Raw genomic sequence first — 16,784 nt, forward strand, 5'->3', positions numbered from 1 at the left:
TAGGGTGTAGTCCCACAGCAGGGGACCGGAAGGGCGATCCTCCCATAGGGGAGTTGGTTAGGAAAGGGCCTTGTCCTTCTAACCCTTGAGCCCAGCAGCAAGCTTGTGTCATCCTCTGGTGGATTGTCTTGGTTGGCTGGGATATGCCGAGAGCCAGCTGCTCACCCTGGAGACACTGGGGTGAGGAACCCTGTCTCCTGGTGCTGCCTTGGTCACTGGTGGACTTTGACAAACTGAATCACAGCTGGGATGGAGAGGGGACTGCTGACAGATCTCGAGTGCTTAGCCAGAGGAGAAAAGGCCCACAATGGAGTTAGGTGTGGTGAAAAGAGCCCTTGAATGGGAGGCCAGTCAGCAGGAAGGCAGCTCAACTTCCCTGAGCCTCTGTTTCCTCATCCAGATCCCCAGGATCACCATGAAGGTTTCATGAGATGATGAGTACTTGCAACGTTGGGAGTCATAGAGGCATTTGCCAATGAAGATGTTAATAGCTCAATCAGAGGATATTGTCACTAAAACATAGGAAAGACATGTGAGTTCCAGCAGTCTGTTGAAGAGCTGTTGGGGGGAGACTAGGCAGGCAGAGCAGGCCTTGCCCCACAGAGTGGAGAGGTCCTGGCCTGTGGAAGAGCAAGTCCTGCAGCAGGATCCGTTCCAGCCCCATCATCCGTGAATAGCCCTGTGACTTTTTACAAATGGGGGAATGGTTGGGCTGGACCTTGGGCATCTTGGTACTCTACAGACCTAGAAGGGAAGCCAGTCAGTTCAGGGAGAGGAGAAATGTACAAACAGAGGAGGGTGAACAGCTTCCTGTGGCTGCAGGGTTGCCCCGTGCTGGGGATACTGCTCTGGGTGGGGGTTTGGCTTTTGTGACATCGAGGGGCTATGATTCTAACAGCACATTTGTGTAGCACTTACTACGTGGCAGGCACTGTTCACGTGTGTTGACTCGTCTGATCCTCATAACAGCCCTGCAATATAGATACTTGGATTATCCTCATTTACAGTTAGAGAACTGAGGCACAGAGAGATTTCTATAACTTAATCGAGTTCACACAGCTCAAGAGTGATGGGGCGGGGATTTGAACCCAGCCAGTCTGGCTCCGGGACCCACAGGATACCCTGTTGGCTGCCAGTCTCAACCTGTGTTGAGTATAGAGTCTAGAGCTTTCTGTCTTTATTCCCAAGGCCTGGCACACAGTAGGCTCGAATCAGTGTTTGGTGAGGGATGAATGAACTAATGCATGCATGTGTATCAGGTTCTCTTGATATTTTCAGGATGGGTCCCAGATGTCAGTACCACTTGAAACCAATGCAGTTTAAGCATCTGAGAGCAGCTTTAGCCTAGGGCCAGAGCTCAGCTGTGAACTTGGAGAAACTGCCTGGGAAGCAGTCTGGTCTGTGGTCTGAGAGTGACCCCTTGTGATTTTAAAGAGGAAGGGCAGGCAGGAAGAAAAGGCCGTCCCCTCCCTCTGGTTTTCTCACCACTCCAGGGCACTGGCAGCCGCCCCCTTCCCCACTCAGCACATGCTCCCTCAGGTTTCAGAGTGCTGTGCATGGCACTGAGGCCGCTGAGGTTGGGGCCATGGGCCTGCATAAAATGTCTCGAGCCTGAGCAACTCAGCAGTGCCGCAGTTGGTCTGTGGTATCCAGAGCTTCCCTGGGGGGTTTCCTAGCCATGTGGCATCTGGAGGGCTTAGCACCTGACCCCGTGACTGCTTGTCTCCTGCTTTGTCTGGAGAGCTGCAGCCTGTGTTCAGGGCCCTCGAGGGAAGGCCGGTGAGCCAGGGGCCTTTCCTTGGTGAGGGAAGGGGTATTGTCAGACAGATGGAAACAGCCCACAAGAACGAGAGGTCAGGGTGGGCATGCTCTTCTGACCCTCCTCTCCTTCCTCCATCATCTTGCCTTTTCCATGGGGCGTTAAGCTCTCTCTTTAGAAATATTTACTTGTGCTTGCTTCCGTGGCAGGCTGTGAAGCACAGGGATGAGCAAGGGCCACGTGGCCCTGCCCTCTTTGGTCTAGGAAACCCTGGGGGCCATTTCCTGAACTGCTCTGCTGCAGCAGCACTGTCTCGGGGCCTTGGGAGGGCTGGGCCTCCAGGGAGTGAACAGTTATGGCACAAATTATTTTTATCGATTAAGTTCTGTTTTGCTACTGGCCTCCTTGGCTGCTTCCAGGCACTCTGTCCCAGTCTTTGGCGGGAACACTTGAGGGCTTTCAAGTTTCCTGGTCGCTCCTCCACCCACTTTGAGCAGTGCACTGTCCCGGGGCGTGAGGCCTTCCTGGGCTCCCAGAGGTGAGCCCTGCAGCCTCTTGCACAGGCACACTGGAGGCTCCCACCTCCCAGAACAGGACCAAACAGTGCTGGGTCCCCAGCCTTGACCTTGGCCCTGGAAGCACGTGGGCCCAGCTCCCTGGGTGGTGTTTCCTGATGGTGCCACTGTGCCCTCTCCTCACAGGTACCTCATCAACTTCCTCCTGGACGCCACCGTGGGCATGCTGCTCATCTACATGGGCGTGCGCGCCGTCAGCGTCTTGGTGGAGTGGCAGCAGTGGGAGTCCCTGCGTTTTGGCGAATATGGTAACGTACCACGGACGCTAGGCAGGGCTGTGGAGGGGGCTTCCTGGAGGGGACTCTGCTCCTTGCCCAATACAGCCCTCCAGGCCATTGGGTTTGGAGAAGGTTCAAGAGCTGGTGGCTGTGTCCTCTGTGTGGTGGAGAGGCTTGTTCTGGAGCCTGAGCTCCAACCTCCTGCCACATGCCCGAGGCAGGTGGGTGCCTGCTTCGCTGCCTAGGCTCCTAGGAGACAGGAGACGCCCTAGAGGCAGGGAGGGGCACAGCCCTCACCTGCAGGGCTGTAAGGCCACCTCACACTGCCACACTTCCCACCAGGCTCATACCACCTGCCCACCTCGCTAGAGAGATGGGAGGCGACTCTCAGTTTGAGACTTGCCCCTCTTTTTGCTGCATGTCTGTGCTTGTCCTGTCACTGGGCCATCCCACTACTGGGGCTCACAAGGTCAAGACTGGAGTGTCCATCCCGCCACCCCGGGGCCAAGTCACCTTGCTGATCGTGGGCTGCCCCCACCCCAGCATCCGGCATGTACGGTCACAAGGGACACCAGGTGAATCCTCAACTCACAGAGACACAGCATGAAACAGGTGACCTAGGGATGCTGGCCCAGCTTTGACCCACTCCCATCTTGTCATACCCCGTGGGATACAGCCTGGGTGGGAAGCTGCCTTCATGCTGGCGCCGGGCACAAATGCAGTGCCTTTTACTTGGTACCCCCAGAGAAACAGCTGGATGTGCCCTCAACGGGGCTGCTGGTGAGAGGGGCTTCTTTGGCCCTTGCCCCACTCTGGAGATTTAGCTGTCTCCCACCTTCACAACAGCCAGGAGCTCCCATTCATGGGAACGACATCAGTGGAGTCTTTGCCATGAGAGGGGCACGTGGGACAAGAAGGAGGGATTCTGTGATGGAACGACAGTGGGATTCTGGATCCCACTCTCCTTTCCTGGTCACACCTCCCAAAGAGCTCACGGCTCTGGGCCCGATGGCCACTCACTCCTTCATGGCTGAAGACCCACAAGGGACTGACATTTAAAAGGGGAGCCGGTTCGTGGAGCTGGCTGTGAGTGCCTTGGGTATTTCTAGAAATCTTAAGTAATTGTTTTTCTCCGTTGACGGGAGATGAGCTCAGGGGAGGGCTTTTCTTAGCCTTGTTACTTGATGCCTGATGAGTCACTGACTTAAGATAGTGTCCAACACACAGCGTGTGCCCCTGTGTCTCCAGGGAAGGCTGCAGAGAAGCTCCAAGTCATTGACTCCTCAACTTGGAGGATGGAAATGGACCACAGCACACATGGACCAAAGCAACATCATCCTCATTTATAGGATAGGCATCCACAGGGGTTGAGTGACACAGGACTCTCACCCAGACAGTGCACAGCTTGGAGGGCCTCTTGGCTACTACACTGAGATATGCAATCCTCCCACCATCTCCAAGAGCAGCGCTCATAGCTTCTTCTTTGCCTTTAAGATCCCTACTGGAAGGCAGGGCTCTCGACTCACCTGTAGCTGAGCAGTGCTACGAGGGAGCCACTCATGGCCAGTCGTGCCGCTCAGTGACCTGGGAGTGGAGGCCAAGTCTGGTCCTGATATGCTGGACATTATGGTACCACCTATTCCCAGCATGCTTTGTTTGCATCCTTAAGAGAGATTGAAAGGAAGAAGGCAATGGTTGTTTAAACCTCTTGTTTCCATGCCACCCTCCTCCACCACTTAGCCTGCCTCAGCCCCTGCCCTTGGGTCATCCCACCCCTGCCTTTGGGAACCCAGAGTCTTCAAGCCGGGGTGTTTCCACATGAAGCTGCCCTTTATCGTGGACCGTCTGGGTCCTCCCTCCCCAGGCTGAGGAAGGATAGTGGATGTCAGTTACCTGGTTTCTATTTCTGTCAATTTCTGTTGTTTTTTCTTGCTGCTATAACAAATTGCCACAGAACTAGTGGCTTAAAACAACACAAATTTAGGGCTTCCCTGGTGGTGCAGTGGTTGAGAGTCTGCCTGCCGATGCAGGGGACACGGGTTCGTGCCACGGTCTGGGAAGATCCCACATGCCGCGGAGCGGCTGGGCCCGTGAGCCATGGCCCCTGAGCCTGCGCGTCCGGAGCCTGTGCTTCACAATGGGAGAGGCCACAACGGTGAGAGGCCCACGTACCGGGAAAAAAAAAAAAAAAAAAAAACCCACAAATTTATTATCTTATTGTCTGTAGTTCAGAAGTCCAACATGGGTCTCATGGACTAAAACCAGGGTGTCAGCAGGACTGGTTCCTTCTGGAGTCTCTAAGGGGAGAATTGGGTTTCCTTGCCTTTTCCACATTCTGGAGGCTACCTACATTCCTTGGCTCGTGGCCCCTTCCTCCAATTTCAGGGCCAGCAGATGCAGGTTGAGTTCCTTTCATATCATATCACTCTGACCTTCCCCCACCTTCCACTCTATAAAGTGCCCTTGTGATTACATTGGGCCCACCTGGATAGTCCAGGATGCTCTCTCTCTTAGTCAGCTGATCAGCAGCCTTAATCCACTTGTAGCTTTGAGTCTCTGGCACAGTAGCTCCATAGTCACAGGTTCTGGGGATTAGGTTGTGGACATTATTCTACCTATTGCACCCGTTAACCGGCCCACTCACTTGAGGCAATAGTTCCAGGTAGGCCACAGAGCTCTCTTCTCAGGTGAGAGAAGAAAAGGGTCTTGTTTTCTAGGTGTTTCCATGGTCCCTAGAAGAGAAGGTGAACTTGCTAACAAGAACATGGGCCATGGGGAATAGACCACACAGCCCTGAGGGGCGAGACAGGGTCCAGGGAGTACGTGGTGTTTGCAGTCTGAAGACCAGGCTGCTCTTCCTTAGGCAGAAGCCCTGAAAACGAGGTCTCTGTCCTTTGGGCACCAGTGGTGTGTGGGCTTTGCTGCCTGCCCCTGTCCCTGTACTCCCTCCGGAGGCCTCTCTAGATACAGATGTGTTCCATCCTTTTGGTCCCATCCATCCCTGTGATTTATCCTGAGGAAATAATCCAAAAATCCAACAAAAACAAACACCCACGCACCTCAGCATGTCCAGTGTGATAAAAAGCAGAGCACGCGAGAATGCCTGGCTAGTCTGTCCTTAAAAGACGAGGCTGTGGACAGACTCTCAAATGAAACAAATCGGAAAAACCAGCACATGTGCGCTCACTCCAGCTGTGGCTACGAGGGCTGGATGCTTGGAGGAAATGGTGTGTGAGAGTGGGGTCACATGTGACTTTTTACTCTTTTTTTCCACCGTGTATTTATTTATCTGTTTGTTTGTTTGTTTATTTATTTTTGGCTGCGTTGGGTCTTCGTTGCTGCCTGCGGGCTTTCTCTAGTTGTGAGTGGGGGCTACTCTTCGTTGTGGTGCACGGGCTTCTTGTTGTGGAGGCTTCTCGTTGCGGAGCATGGGTTCTAGGCACGTGGGCTTCAGTAGTTGTGGAGCGCAGGCTCAGTAGTTGTGGTGTGCGGGCTTAGTTGCTCCGTGGTTTATGGGATCTTCCTGGACCAGGGCTCGAATCCATGTCCCCTGCATTGGCAGGCAGATTCTTAACCACTGTGCCACCAGGGAAGTCCTCACCATGTTTTTAGACTTTCTTACTCAAGCATCTACGTGAAAAACAGAGGCAGCTGCCTCGAAGTTGTGGCTCCGAAACTCAGAGCAGTGGAATTCAGGGGGCAGCATGAGGCCCCCGGAGAAGGAAAAGCATCTTCTTTCTCTGTCGGCCACTTAAAACTTGGAGCAAATGGAGCGAGCATGCTCTGAGCAAGTATATTTTCTTCTGATATTAAATGTTAACTCGTTGTGTTGACTTTTAAACACGCTAGTCCCAATTCAGACTAGATTGGGATTCAGTCCCAGTCCTACCAGCGCTTCTGTCTGACTGTCCCCCGTTTCACTTCACAGTTTTTAACAAGTATTTTCAGCTGCTGTTTTTGAGGACTTTCCTCAATAACATCAGGTAGTTTACCGAAAGGATTACAAAACTCCATTAAAAATCTAGTTAGGAGAGATTGCACTTCTGAAATGGCTTTTTGGCTCAAATGTGAAAGTAAATAGGACACTACAGAAGAGGCAGTGATGTCTTTCTGCATGTTTTCTGTGCACTTCTCCAGAGGTTTTCCAGAAAAGGGAATAGCCTGGGGTTGTGTCCATTACGGCTGCTGGAAGGTGTCCACTGGGGTTCCACCACATACAGCTGGCAAGGCTGCGGGCCTCCGGCACCCATGCTGGACAGGGATTGCTGCAGAAACTGCCGAATCAAATGAGAAGCCGGATGTTCCTCTGGAGGCCAGATTCTCCTCACAGCCTGGACTGGGGCCTTTCTCTCCCCTGCAGTGTTACTCTCTAGCCCCCTCCAGGTCAACGTGGTCACACAGCTCCGGCAGGGCTTCCAGAGTGGCCCCTGGCGGCGTCCGCCCACCCCCCCACTCTCCCCTGGGTCTCTCGCTCTGGAGGCGTTTGTGGCTCCCCAGGGACTCACCCATCCCACGGGTTCTGCCTGTCACTGAGTATGTAGGATGTTCCCTGGAGGGGTCCTCCGCCCTTCATCAAGTCCCTTTTGAAACTTTCTGGAGGCACTGAGTGTCCCCCATTGCGGACTGTTGGATTCCTGTGATTCCTGTGCTGTTTCTCAAGCACAGTGACCAATGGCATCACAGACGGACCTTTGTCACAGGCCCTCCTCACCTTGGAGGTTCCTCTCTTTTCTTCCATGTCCCCAGCCCAAGGTGTTTTGGGGGGCCCCCCCTAGACAGAATCTGAATTTCCCCAGAGTCAGATTTCTGCTTTCAGGGCTGAGGGCAGCAGGAATGGCTGGGAGAGTGGGCCGGGGGTAGGAGACAAACAGAGAGGTCATTTGCTGCCTTCACGATTCAAATCCTCAGCCCGCTCATGGACAGGGGAAAGTATGGGTAGCACTACAGCCACTGGAAAAATCAACAACGGATAATAATAGCAGTGTTGCTTAACACAGCCTCTGCTGCCAGTAGACAAAAAGAGCCAGCTTTTCTGAGCTCCAGCAATGGGCACTTACTAACTTTAGTGCTTTGTAATTATATCTTGGGCTGTCTTAAAAGAAAGGCCACTTTGGTATCTCCAAATTAGGAATTCTCTGATTTTGTTTAAACAGCCACATTTGTTTGTTCGGCCAAGCTGATTCTTGGTGCTCTGGAGGGCTCATTCAGGAGCTTTGGGGTAGGGTGGGGTGGGGTGGGGTGTGAGGGCTCACAGGAGCTGTGGGCAGTGGGGGGGGGGGGCATTGGTGTCTGCGCCCCGCGTGACCAAGCCTGCTCTCCCTGCAGGAGACCCTCTGCAGTGCGGAGCCTGGTTTGGACAGTGTGCCCTTTACATCGTGATCATGATTTTTGAAAAATCTGTCGTCTTCATTGTCCTCCTCATACTTCAGTGGAAGAAGGTTTGCCTCTTGTTCTCTTCTTTACCAGCTCCTCGAGATGCTAAGCAAGACAGTACTCCCCCACCCCAGCCCTATTGGGAAACCAAATTGGTTGTTTTTTTTTAACTCCATGAATGCACCTGGATTGGTTCTGATGGGGCAGCTCCTGGCTACCTATCGAGAGCAGTAACTTGTCAGTTTTTTACGTAGCATCCTTCCACTTCGGCCATACGCGTCTGCTCTAGATTAAGCCTTGGAATATATAAAGCCCATGAAAATACAGTCCCCACCCTGGGCTTGCTTACGGTGGTCGGTTAACTGTAAGTGTTGTCAGCGGGTATTCTCTACGTTTGCAGGTGCTTCCTCATACACCTCTCTTGGCCAGTGGTTCAACCGAGCCTTTTGGTGCCACAGGCAGTGGCTGGTCACAGGTTCCCATAGTTCCTAACCCTGCTCTCTGGCCCCAGGGCTGTGCAGTTAAGCTTCCACTGCCCACAGGAAACCAGCCAAAGAGACTTTGGGGAAAAGTAACTCAGATCTTGGCCTGCTTTGGTTTTATTTGTGGCTGAGATTTATTTTTTTAAGAAAATAAACCAAGGATTTGGGGAGCTGTTGCCCTTGAGGAGGCGGTTGGGGTGCAGGGTTTCTGTTAGAAAGTGGTCGGCACCTCATTGCTAGTAGCTGTGATGAGCACCTGCCAACCTCCTCCTCTCCTCACACTCTCCAACCCCACCCCGTGTCTGCTTCGTAAAGTGCTTCCCGCCCCACCCCTGTCCCCTGTCCCCCATCCCCGCGTCGCTTCGCTTCTCAAGTCTGCACCAGGACTGGAGCTCAAGCAGTAACTGCTCCCAGTGGTCTCCAAGGGGGTCAGTCCCTTGTTAGCTGTCAGGTCTGGGGGCCATGCAGCCCTGGGTGTGAGGTGCTGTTCTCATCAGGGCTCTGGCGGGGAGTGTCTAAGCTAAGCCCCCTCGCAAGGCCTCGTGGGTGATTTCCAGTGCCGCCACATCACTCCCCCACCCCTGCCCCGAACTTTCTCTGGGGTCTCCCCCCCACCCTCACCGAGTCTGCTTCTCTTTACAGGTGGCTCTGTTGAATCCCATTGAAAACCCAGACCTGAAGCTGGCCATCGTCATGCTGATCGTCCCCTTCTTTGTCAATGTCAGTGCCTTGTTGCATTTTTTACCCTGTTTGCCCCCTGCCTTCCCGCGTCTGTCAGAATTCTGAGTCTGATGGAGAAAACACCTTATAGCCCTCGGGTCCCTCCATGCAAGCATTTGCCACCTCTCATCCCCACCCCGGACCTGGAGATGGCAGGATTGCTTCCTCAACATGCTCATCCCTGCTCCGGGGCCTCTGTGCAAAATGAAGGGTTCTGGGATCTTTGTCTTGCCCTCCCTGCCCCGTGTGTAACAGTAGCTTCTAGATTAAGATCGTCAGGGATTCACCCGCATCATTTATTCCTGACCGCAGGGCTCCAAGAGAAACTCATGAGCACTCTGGCTAGAAATTAAGAAATAAGAAAAGAAACGGTAAAGGAACCTGGGGATGACAGATGTGGCAGGTGTGCCGGCCAACTGCTCGGCCCAGGGGAGGAGCCCCCACCAGAAGTCCGGAGACCTTGGTTCAGGCCCCGCTCTGCCAACTGCTGCAGCACCCGGGGCAGGCTGTACCCATCAGTCACCACCACAGAACCCCTTGGGGTGAAACAGAAGAAGGGACATAGAGATTGGGAATCTCTTCGTAGACTGCTGAGAGAAAGAGCAGGGGGCCTGGATGATGTTGTCCTTTCCCTGGTTCTCGATGCTGTGATCTGGAGCAGGGGTGAGAAGGATGCGTGTGGGGCTGTTCAGCTTGGTTTCACAAATGGCTTATCCCGGAGTAACCTGCACTTTCCTTCCCCCAGGCTCTGATGTTTTGGGTAGTGGACAATTTCCTCATGAGAAAGGGAAGGACGAAAGCTAAGCTAGAAGAAAGGGGAGCCAACCAGGACTCGAGGAACGGCAGCAAGGTCCGCTACCGAAGGGCCGCGTCCCACGAGGAGTCGGAGTCTGAGGTAGGGCCGAGCCCTCGTGCCGCTGACCCAGGAGGGGTCTGGTCTCATGTTTGCATCTGTCCTCTTGAGTGCTGAGTCACAGCGCCAGCCAGCAGGAGGGAGAGGAGGCTGACAGCTCCCATCCAGCCTGGACCCATTGCTGCTATCCCGTGGGCCTTCCTAGGGCCGGGAGCTGGAGCATCTGTTGCAGGTGGCTCGCCTCCAGTAGCCCCTCTGTCAGTGGAGAAAGACAGGAAAGGGAGGAGCTGCCTTGCTCCAGGGAAGCTGTCAAGGACGTGTGGGCCTGGTCGTCGACCTTTAAGCATCAAGGCGTTTGAATCCCTGCCTGTCGCCAAAGAGCAAGGGAGGTGTTGGCTAAGCCACCAAAAATCTTCTGTAGGAATAGCCAGACCTCCCAGGGAGAACCTTACCTCCCCATATTTTCAAGTTTCCTGAGTTCAAATGTTTGGACTTCAGGGAGATTGGTGGTCATAAATAGGGCCCTGGAGGCAAGGTTGTGTGTCCTAGGCAGCCCACAGCACTCACTTTGCACCTGCAGTGCGCTGTGGGATGGGGGCTACAGAAATGGCTGAGGCCTTCAGACTTTGGACAAGGAAGGTGACAGCCTGCACAGCCCATCGTAGCACTCTGCGATAAGTTCTGAGATTGAGGCATTGACAAAGCCCTGTGAGGACTTGGAACAGTTGGTTTAGCTCTTGGGGGCGTCCTGGAGGGAGCTTTGAAAGCTGACTAGATGGAGGACAGAGGGGAAGCCCGTCTCTCCTCTAGGTGTCCCTAGAATCTGGCACGAGGCCTGTCGGGTTGTAAGAGCACAGTGAACATTAGGTGAATGACAGTGTTTCAGGCAGAAGCAGCTGCTCCTGAGCAGTTGTGGTCATGTGGTTTGGCATTTGGGTACTAATGTGAAATTCACTGTGGCCAGAGTAGCATATATTCCGGAGGGTAGGACGGAATGACAAGAAGTAGGTACAGGCAAAGGTTTGAGTTAGCTGGACAAGGTGCTTTGTGATCTGGGGTGAGGAATGGGAATGTGCTTGTGTGGCAGGTAGGGAGCCAGAGTGTTCAATCAGGGGACCAAGACTGGAGGCAGGAAGCCCTGCAGGGAGGGGTGGTGAGACCTCCCTGCCCAGGAGGAGAATGAGCTCCCCTTGCACAGATGCGCTTCGGGCCTCTCCATCCTGACCTGGGCTGTGCCAGTCCTTCCCTGGTGCTCTGAGGTCTGTGGAGCCAGGCAGGTGGGCAGTAAATGAGTGTCTCCCCCCAGATGCCCTAGCTGCATGGCTGCATCGTTCTGGGGGCTCAGAAGAGCGGAGGGCTTCTGTTTGTCTTCAGAAGTTTACCGGGCTGGCTCAGAGCAGACACTCTGAAATCTCCCTGCTTTATGTTGTGCCCCACAGATGTTTTCCTTTCAAAACAGGGCTTTTCAGTCTGCTTTTGCTGTATTTGAACCAATTTCAAGGACCTAGGACTCCATGTGTGAAGACTGGGCTTTTTTGCCAGGATGACCATAGGCTAAGTTTGCTCTGACGGGGGTTCGGTCGCAGCCGGAGGTTGGATGGAGAAGCGGGAGCACGAGCAGAGGGGAGGCGTGTCGACTCAGCACTGGTATCAGTAGCCCGTGGATGCACGTGGTGTAAACAAAGTCTGGGGTGGGCCAGCCTGTCTCACTCTGTAAAGAGGGCCTCCCCATCACCTTCTCCTAAAGAAACCTGACACTTGAGGCCTCCTAGACAGGCTGGCATTCTGTGCTGGGGTCCAGGGTGGGTAGTGAAGAGGGCACTGCAGGCAGTGACTCAGGGCCACGCCTCTCCACCACTCAGATCCTGATCTCGGCCGATGACGAGATGGAGGAGTCCGATGTGGAGGAGGACCTCCGGAGACTGACCCCCCTGAAGCCCACGAAGAAAAAGAAGCACCGCTTCGGGCTGCCTGTATGACGCATCCTCGAGCTGGGGTCGGGTCAGGGCCCGGCCAGTCGCCGGTTGGCCGAGGGTCGCTCCGCTGCGTCTTCCCTCCCCTCCTCTCTCTGCCCCTCTTCTACCTCCGCTCCTCCCGCGGTCTCTGCCCACTCCTAGACTACTGTGACCCGAGGGAGGGAGGCCGCTGGCCCGGCGTGGCAGCTGGAGGTCCCCACTCAGTTGCACTACAAACACTGACCAAATATGCAAGCAAGGCGTTTTGTTTGTGTGTTGTCGTCCCAAGCGGTGTTGTGAGGGATCCAGAAGCCCTGTCCTGCGTCTGGCCGGGTGGCCTCAAGGATGAGAACTCAAGTGCACACAGACTGTGGGTGGAGCCTTTCGCCAAGGCTCTGGGGAATGTGAAGACGTGACACGTTTGGGGGCTAAAAGTTACACATTGACCAGGTTGGAACCGCAACGCTTTCTTACTCGAAATGGCTTTTGTAACTATTGATTTCTATAGCTGGTTTTATGAGCTGTCACAGTGTTAATGTTTTTTGAGTATATGTTTATTTCCTATGGGACTCATGGGCAAAACATAGATTTTTAAGTCTTCCGTATACTGTTAACTTTTATATTTTTAAGTTATATTTTCATACTATTGTATTTAAAAACTCTTTTTAATCCCCAAAGAAATGGGTTTGTTTGCCTTTCATGGGTTGTGAACTGGTGGGCGGAAAAAGTCGGGAATTTTTTATTTGGAATATTGTTAGGTAATCTACGATCAGATGAGGTAAATGATTCCGGTAGGAAGGAAGGTGGGCCCTCATCTGAAATCCACAAACCCAGTGGTTCTGCAAAGGTCAGGCCTGAGCAGGAGGTGGCCAGTCCAAATGTGGATCCAGGGCCCTGTGAGGGTGGAATAGGAAGGGCTCTGCCCAGGGCCCGCCAGCTCCTTGGCACTTCTGCCGGCAGGTTAGAGGTCTTAGTGAAACATGCTGGAAAAAGGAGCGTAAGAGGATGTTGTGTCCAGAGAAATTGAGACTCTGAGGCCACTCCTGTTTGTTCCCTGCCTCTCTTCAGAGCCTCCAGATCTGAAGTTTAAAACACAGTCTCGGCCTCCTGCCTCCCATGGTGCAGCCTTCAGAACCAGGCTCTGGACCCAGCTCTGGGAATTTCCTCTCAGGCTACGCCTTGCCTGTCCGCTTAGTGTTGTCGACTCGTCTTCTAGAGAACGCCTATCTGATCAAGTGATCCTGTTTTTCACATCCTCCAGAGCAGCGGGTGGAGGTGAGCGAGCTTGCTCTCTGCGTCCACAGGCAGGACGAGGTGCTTCAAAGCTTGTGGCCCCCACTCTCCAGTGTGGGCATAGGCCCCGTGGCTTTGGGAGTCTGCTGCCCGGCAGTGGAATGGGCTGACCCAGGCACTTGCCCTGCTGTGGGAGCAGCAGCCCAGTGTTTTGTCCCAGCCCAGAGGCAGTCATGGAAGTTTAGGAATAGAGAACCGCATGGCTGAGGTGCGAGCTGGAAGTTGAGATCAGTGCAGGGAGGCCACACCACCCAGAACCTTCTTTTTAGGTTCCTACCTAAAAACCTACATAAAAACGTGTCACTCAAACAGATTGGGTCTGAATTGTGGCATGTGAGCCACGCTGTTAAACCAGGCATCCTGGGCCTGTCCTCTGCCTCCCACAGTCTCACCTGTGTGGGTCATGGAGGGACAAGCCTTGTGGAGGCCTTCTCAGCCTGTCGTCCTGTAGGAGTCCAGAGGGCCAGAGGAGCTGGGACCTGAATTGCAGTGGGCGGCGACTGTGTTACGGTGGGCACCTGCAGCTGGAGAGGAGAGCAGGGTGAGATTAGAGCCCATCTCCACTCTCCCTTAGCTTTGCTCTCATTTTATGCTCCTCCCCCCCTCCCACCCTCAGCTGTGTTAGTGGGGGGCCCCCTACTGGGAAGACCAGGACTGACATTGGTCCTGGTAGGTGGCAGGCATCGCTGACTTGCCTTACTCTGTCCTCCTGTTTTGTCTTGGTTTGAATAACCTGTGGTCGCAGCTGTTTCCTGCACCTCCCTGAGCCCAGAATCTGAGCTTCACTTTCAGTCTTGAGCTCCTCGTGTTTCCAAACCAGGGACGAGGGTGGGGAAGCCACAGGTGTGAAGGATGGAAACTATGGGTTATACAGACCCCAGATGATCTGCTCATCTCAAGGCTCATCCCAGCGCCTGCTGGGCAGTGGGTCTGGGGGACAGAGAGGTAGCGAGCGAGCAGTGGTTTCTCCCTGTATCCTGATTTTGAAAGGGCTTTAGTCTCTGAGCCTCAGTTGTATAGCTGGCTAACTAGGACATGGACGTCTAACAGGGAGTCTGATCGTACAGGGCCTTGTCAGCGTGTGGGCCTAAACGGCGTGCCCTGATGTGTTTGGCCTTATCCCTGGGATAAGCTTCCTCACCACCTGCTCCAAGGTGCCTTATGAGGTGCAGCTCTTCACCTGCCACATGGCAAGCATCATTGTGCTTGAGAAACCACGGAACACCAACTGGGTATTGTGCACCATCCGTCTGATTTGTCCAAATCTGGACCTCAGCCAAGCCATCCATAATGGAAACTTATAAGTCAAGGCCATGAACAAGTTTCTTGTAACTGATAGAAGTAACCCGATGAGGTAGAACTGTCATATCCAAATGGAAGAGATCGTTGTTGCCCATTTTTCCTTTCGCTGACAGTGAGATGTTGACAATGGCAAGGAGGGATGTTGGTGAGATCCCAGGCAGTGGCTTCTTGGTCTGCTCAGCCCAAAGACCTGCCACGTGAAGGCCCGTCAGTTAGCCTTCGGGCACACTGGTGGTCTCCTGCCTCAAGCTTTAACCTGTGCCTCTTCCTGACAACAAGGAGTCATGGGTTAGTGTTGACCTGTCATGGCTTTAAAGGGAAAATATATAAAGGCTCAAATTCAGGTTGTATCTTCCCCTCCTCAGTGTGGGCCTGGAGGGTGTAGCCCAGAGTCCCCGTCTGAAGGCTGCCCCAGGAGCCTGGAGGGAGCAGTAGCTGTCAGCAGCTCACTCTGCCCTCCAGACTGCAATTCACTGGCCTTTTTGCAGCCAAGCAAATGCAGCCGGCTCTGGGAATTTGCCTCAGCCAGAGCAGCCACCTTGTAGGGGGCAGGACCGGCCTTTAGAAGTTTCACACATTTCCAACTAGGAGTGGAGAGCTCTGTGTTTTACCCTGTGAAACATTGGCAGCTCTTCTGAAGGGCTTTGCTCCTGGGGAGGGACCTTGAGCTCCTGAGTGGGTGGGTGGGTTGGTTTAATTTGATTTCTCTTTTCATGAAGTTTATTAGAAGTCAGACCTACGTGAGCAAACCATGACCGACTTCCACTGCCCTCCCAGCGCGGGTGGTTAAATCTGTGGTGTTACGTTTCACAGAAACACATTTTTGAAATGAAAGGGAAGACGATGTACTTACATTGTAAAGTGGTTTACAATAAAGTTTGACATCTTATTACAGTTTTTTTAAAAAAGAAACCATCACTTTTGTGGTTGTTGGTTGTGTGTTCTGTGAAGTTGAAACAGCTTAGTGGGGGTCAAGAAAATGTCCCCAGTGAGTTAGAAGGTTCTCCCCAGAAAACAGAGTGAGAATGAATCTGACATCTCCTTATGGCAGATGTGGGAGCCAAAACCTGCCAAGGGGAAAAAAACCAAACATACTCTTGCCATTTCCAATTCCTGTTAATGCGAGTAAAAGCTACTCTGCCTGCCCCCCGCTCCCCGAGGAGCAAAGGGTGCCGGAAAGATGGAGTGTGAGGAGTGAACATCCCACATCCTTGTTCCTGAGGCCATGGGGCTGAGAGGCAGGTGCCCCCCTGGGCAGAGCTGGCTGTGGGGGCCGAGCTGAAGTGCTGGGAGCCAGCAGCAGTGCCCTCAGTGCCTCTTGGCCCCTGTTTGGAGCCCTGGGTCTGTGCCCGTCCAGAGGCATTCCTCATGTCAGCACTCGTCTCAGATGGAGCCTGGCAGGGCTCGCATCGGCCTCCTGGGGCCAGGACCAGGCAGGGGGGATCGGGGTGGGATGAGGTCTGACAGCAGTGGAGTGGTGTTCCAGACAGCCAGACATCAGTGCCCGGTTGGGTTTTGTCTGCCTGGAGCCTTCAAGGATAAAAATACTCTCCATCACAGACTGACGAGGAGCTTGGGCATGTCTGATCCAATGGGGTGGACCCTGACCTCCTACCCACATCCACTCCTACCCTCACCTCAGGCTTGGAGTCCTGCCCTGTGTCCCGGGGGTCTTCCCTTCAAGGATGGGGTATTAGGAACTAGCAGAGGAGAGCTAAGTGACCTTCAGGGAGCCTGTGCCTCTGTCCATGCCTTGAGTGGGCTTCACTCTTGCCCACCCTCTCACAACCTAAATGTCCTTGGGCCAGATGCCCTTCGGTGACCTCGTCTCAGTCAGAGGCTCTGTGCTGTTTCCTGCCTTCAGCTCACCGGTACCCTTACCACAAAGCATGGTTTCCTCCCGGCCCTTCCTGGGTGCTTTGCTCCCTCCTTCATCCTGTTGCTAAACTTGCACTGGGAGCTGGACAGAGGACAGGGGCATCAGCAAAAATGCAGATGGAGTGGCTCCCAGGCTTCCCTTGGCAGCAGCTTCTGTACCTGTGAGCCAGGGGTAGCCCCCATGCTCTGAGTCCACTGTGAGAGCCCAGCGAGCTGCGTGTGAGCACATGCTCCCCAGCGGCAGATGTGGGGCTGGGAAGTCTCTTTCCTCAGGAATCCAGGGAAGGGGTAGAAGAGAGAGAAAAACAAGCTCAGAGCCGTCCACCCTGGCTCAGGGCCCTCTCTTTCCTCCGGGACACCCCCCACGCTGGGATAG

The 16,784-nt window shown here is 53.9% G+C and overlaps 1 protein-coding gene across 4 annotated transcripts in view; it reads left to right on the plus strand.

Moving 5' to 3' along the window:
* Positions 1–15,442, plus strand: part of STIMATE (STIM activating enhancer) — a 54,847-nt gene extending 39,405 nt beyond the window's left edge. The window contains exons 4-9 of one of the 4 annotated variants that reach the window (XM_067043995.1): positions 2,461–2,582; positions 7,878–7,990; positions 9,050–9,127; positions 9,873–10,022; positions 11,843–12,385; positions 13,004–15,442. In XM_067043995.1, coding sequence (XP_066900096.1) covers positions 2,461–2,582; positions 7,878–7,990; positions 9,050–9,127; positions 9,873–10,022; positions 11,843–11,959 — 580 coding nt within the window. In that variant the 3' untranslated portion in view covers positions 11,960–12,385; positions 13,004–15,442. Of the gene's footprint in view, positions 1–2,460; positions 2,583–7,877; positions 7,991–9,049; positions 9,128–9,872; positions 10,023–11,439; positions 11,628–11,842 lie in introns of those variants that run through there. The other 3 variants (XM_059076016.2, XM_059076019.2, XM_059076021.2) reach the window with 3 other exon arrangements.
* The last annotated feature ends 1,342 nt before the right edge of the window (positions 15,443–16,784 follow it).

This window comes from Kogia breviceps, chromosome 10 (genome assembly GCF_026419965.1).
Source record: "Kogia breviceps isolate mKogBre1 chromosome 10, mKogBre1 haplotype 1, whole genome shotgun sequence".
Taxonomy (NCBI): Eukaryota; Metazoa; Chordata; class Mammalia; order Artiodactyla; family Physeteridae; genus Kogia; species Kogia breviceps.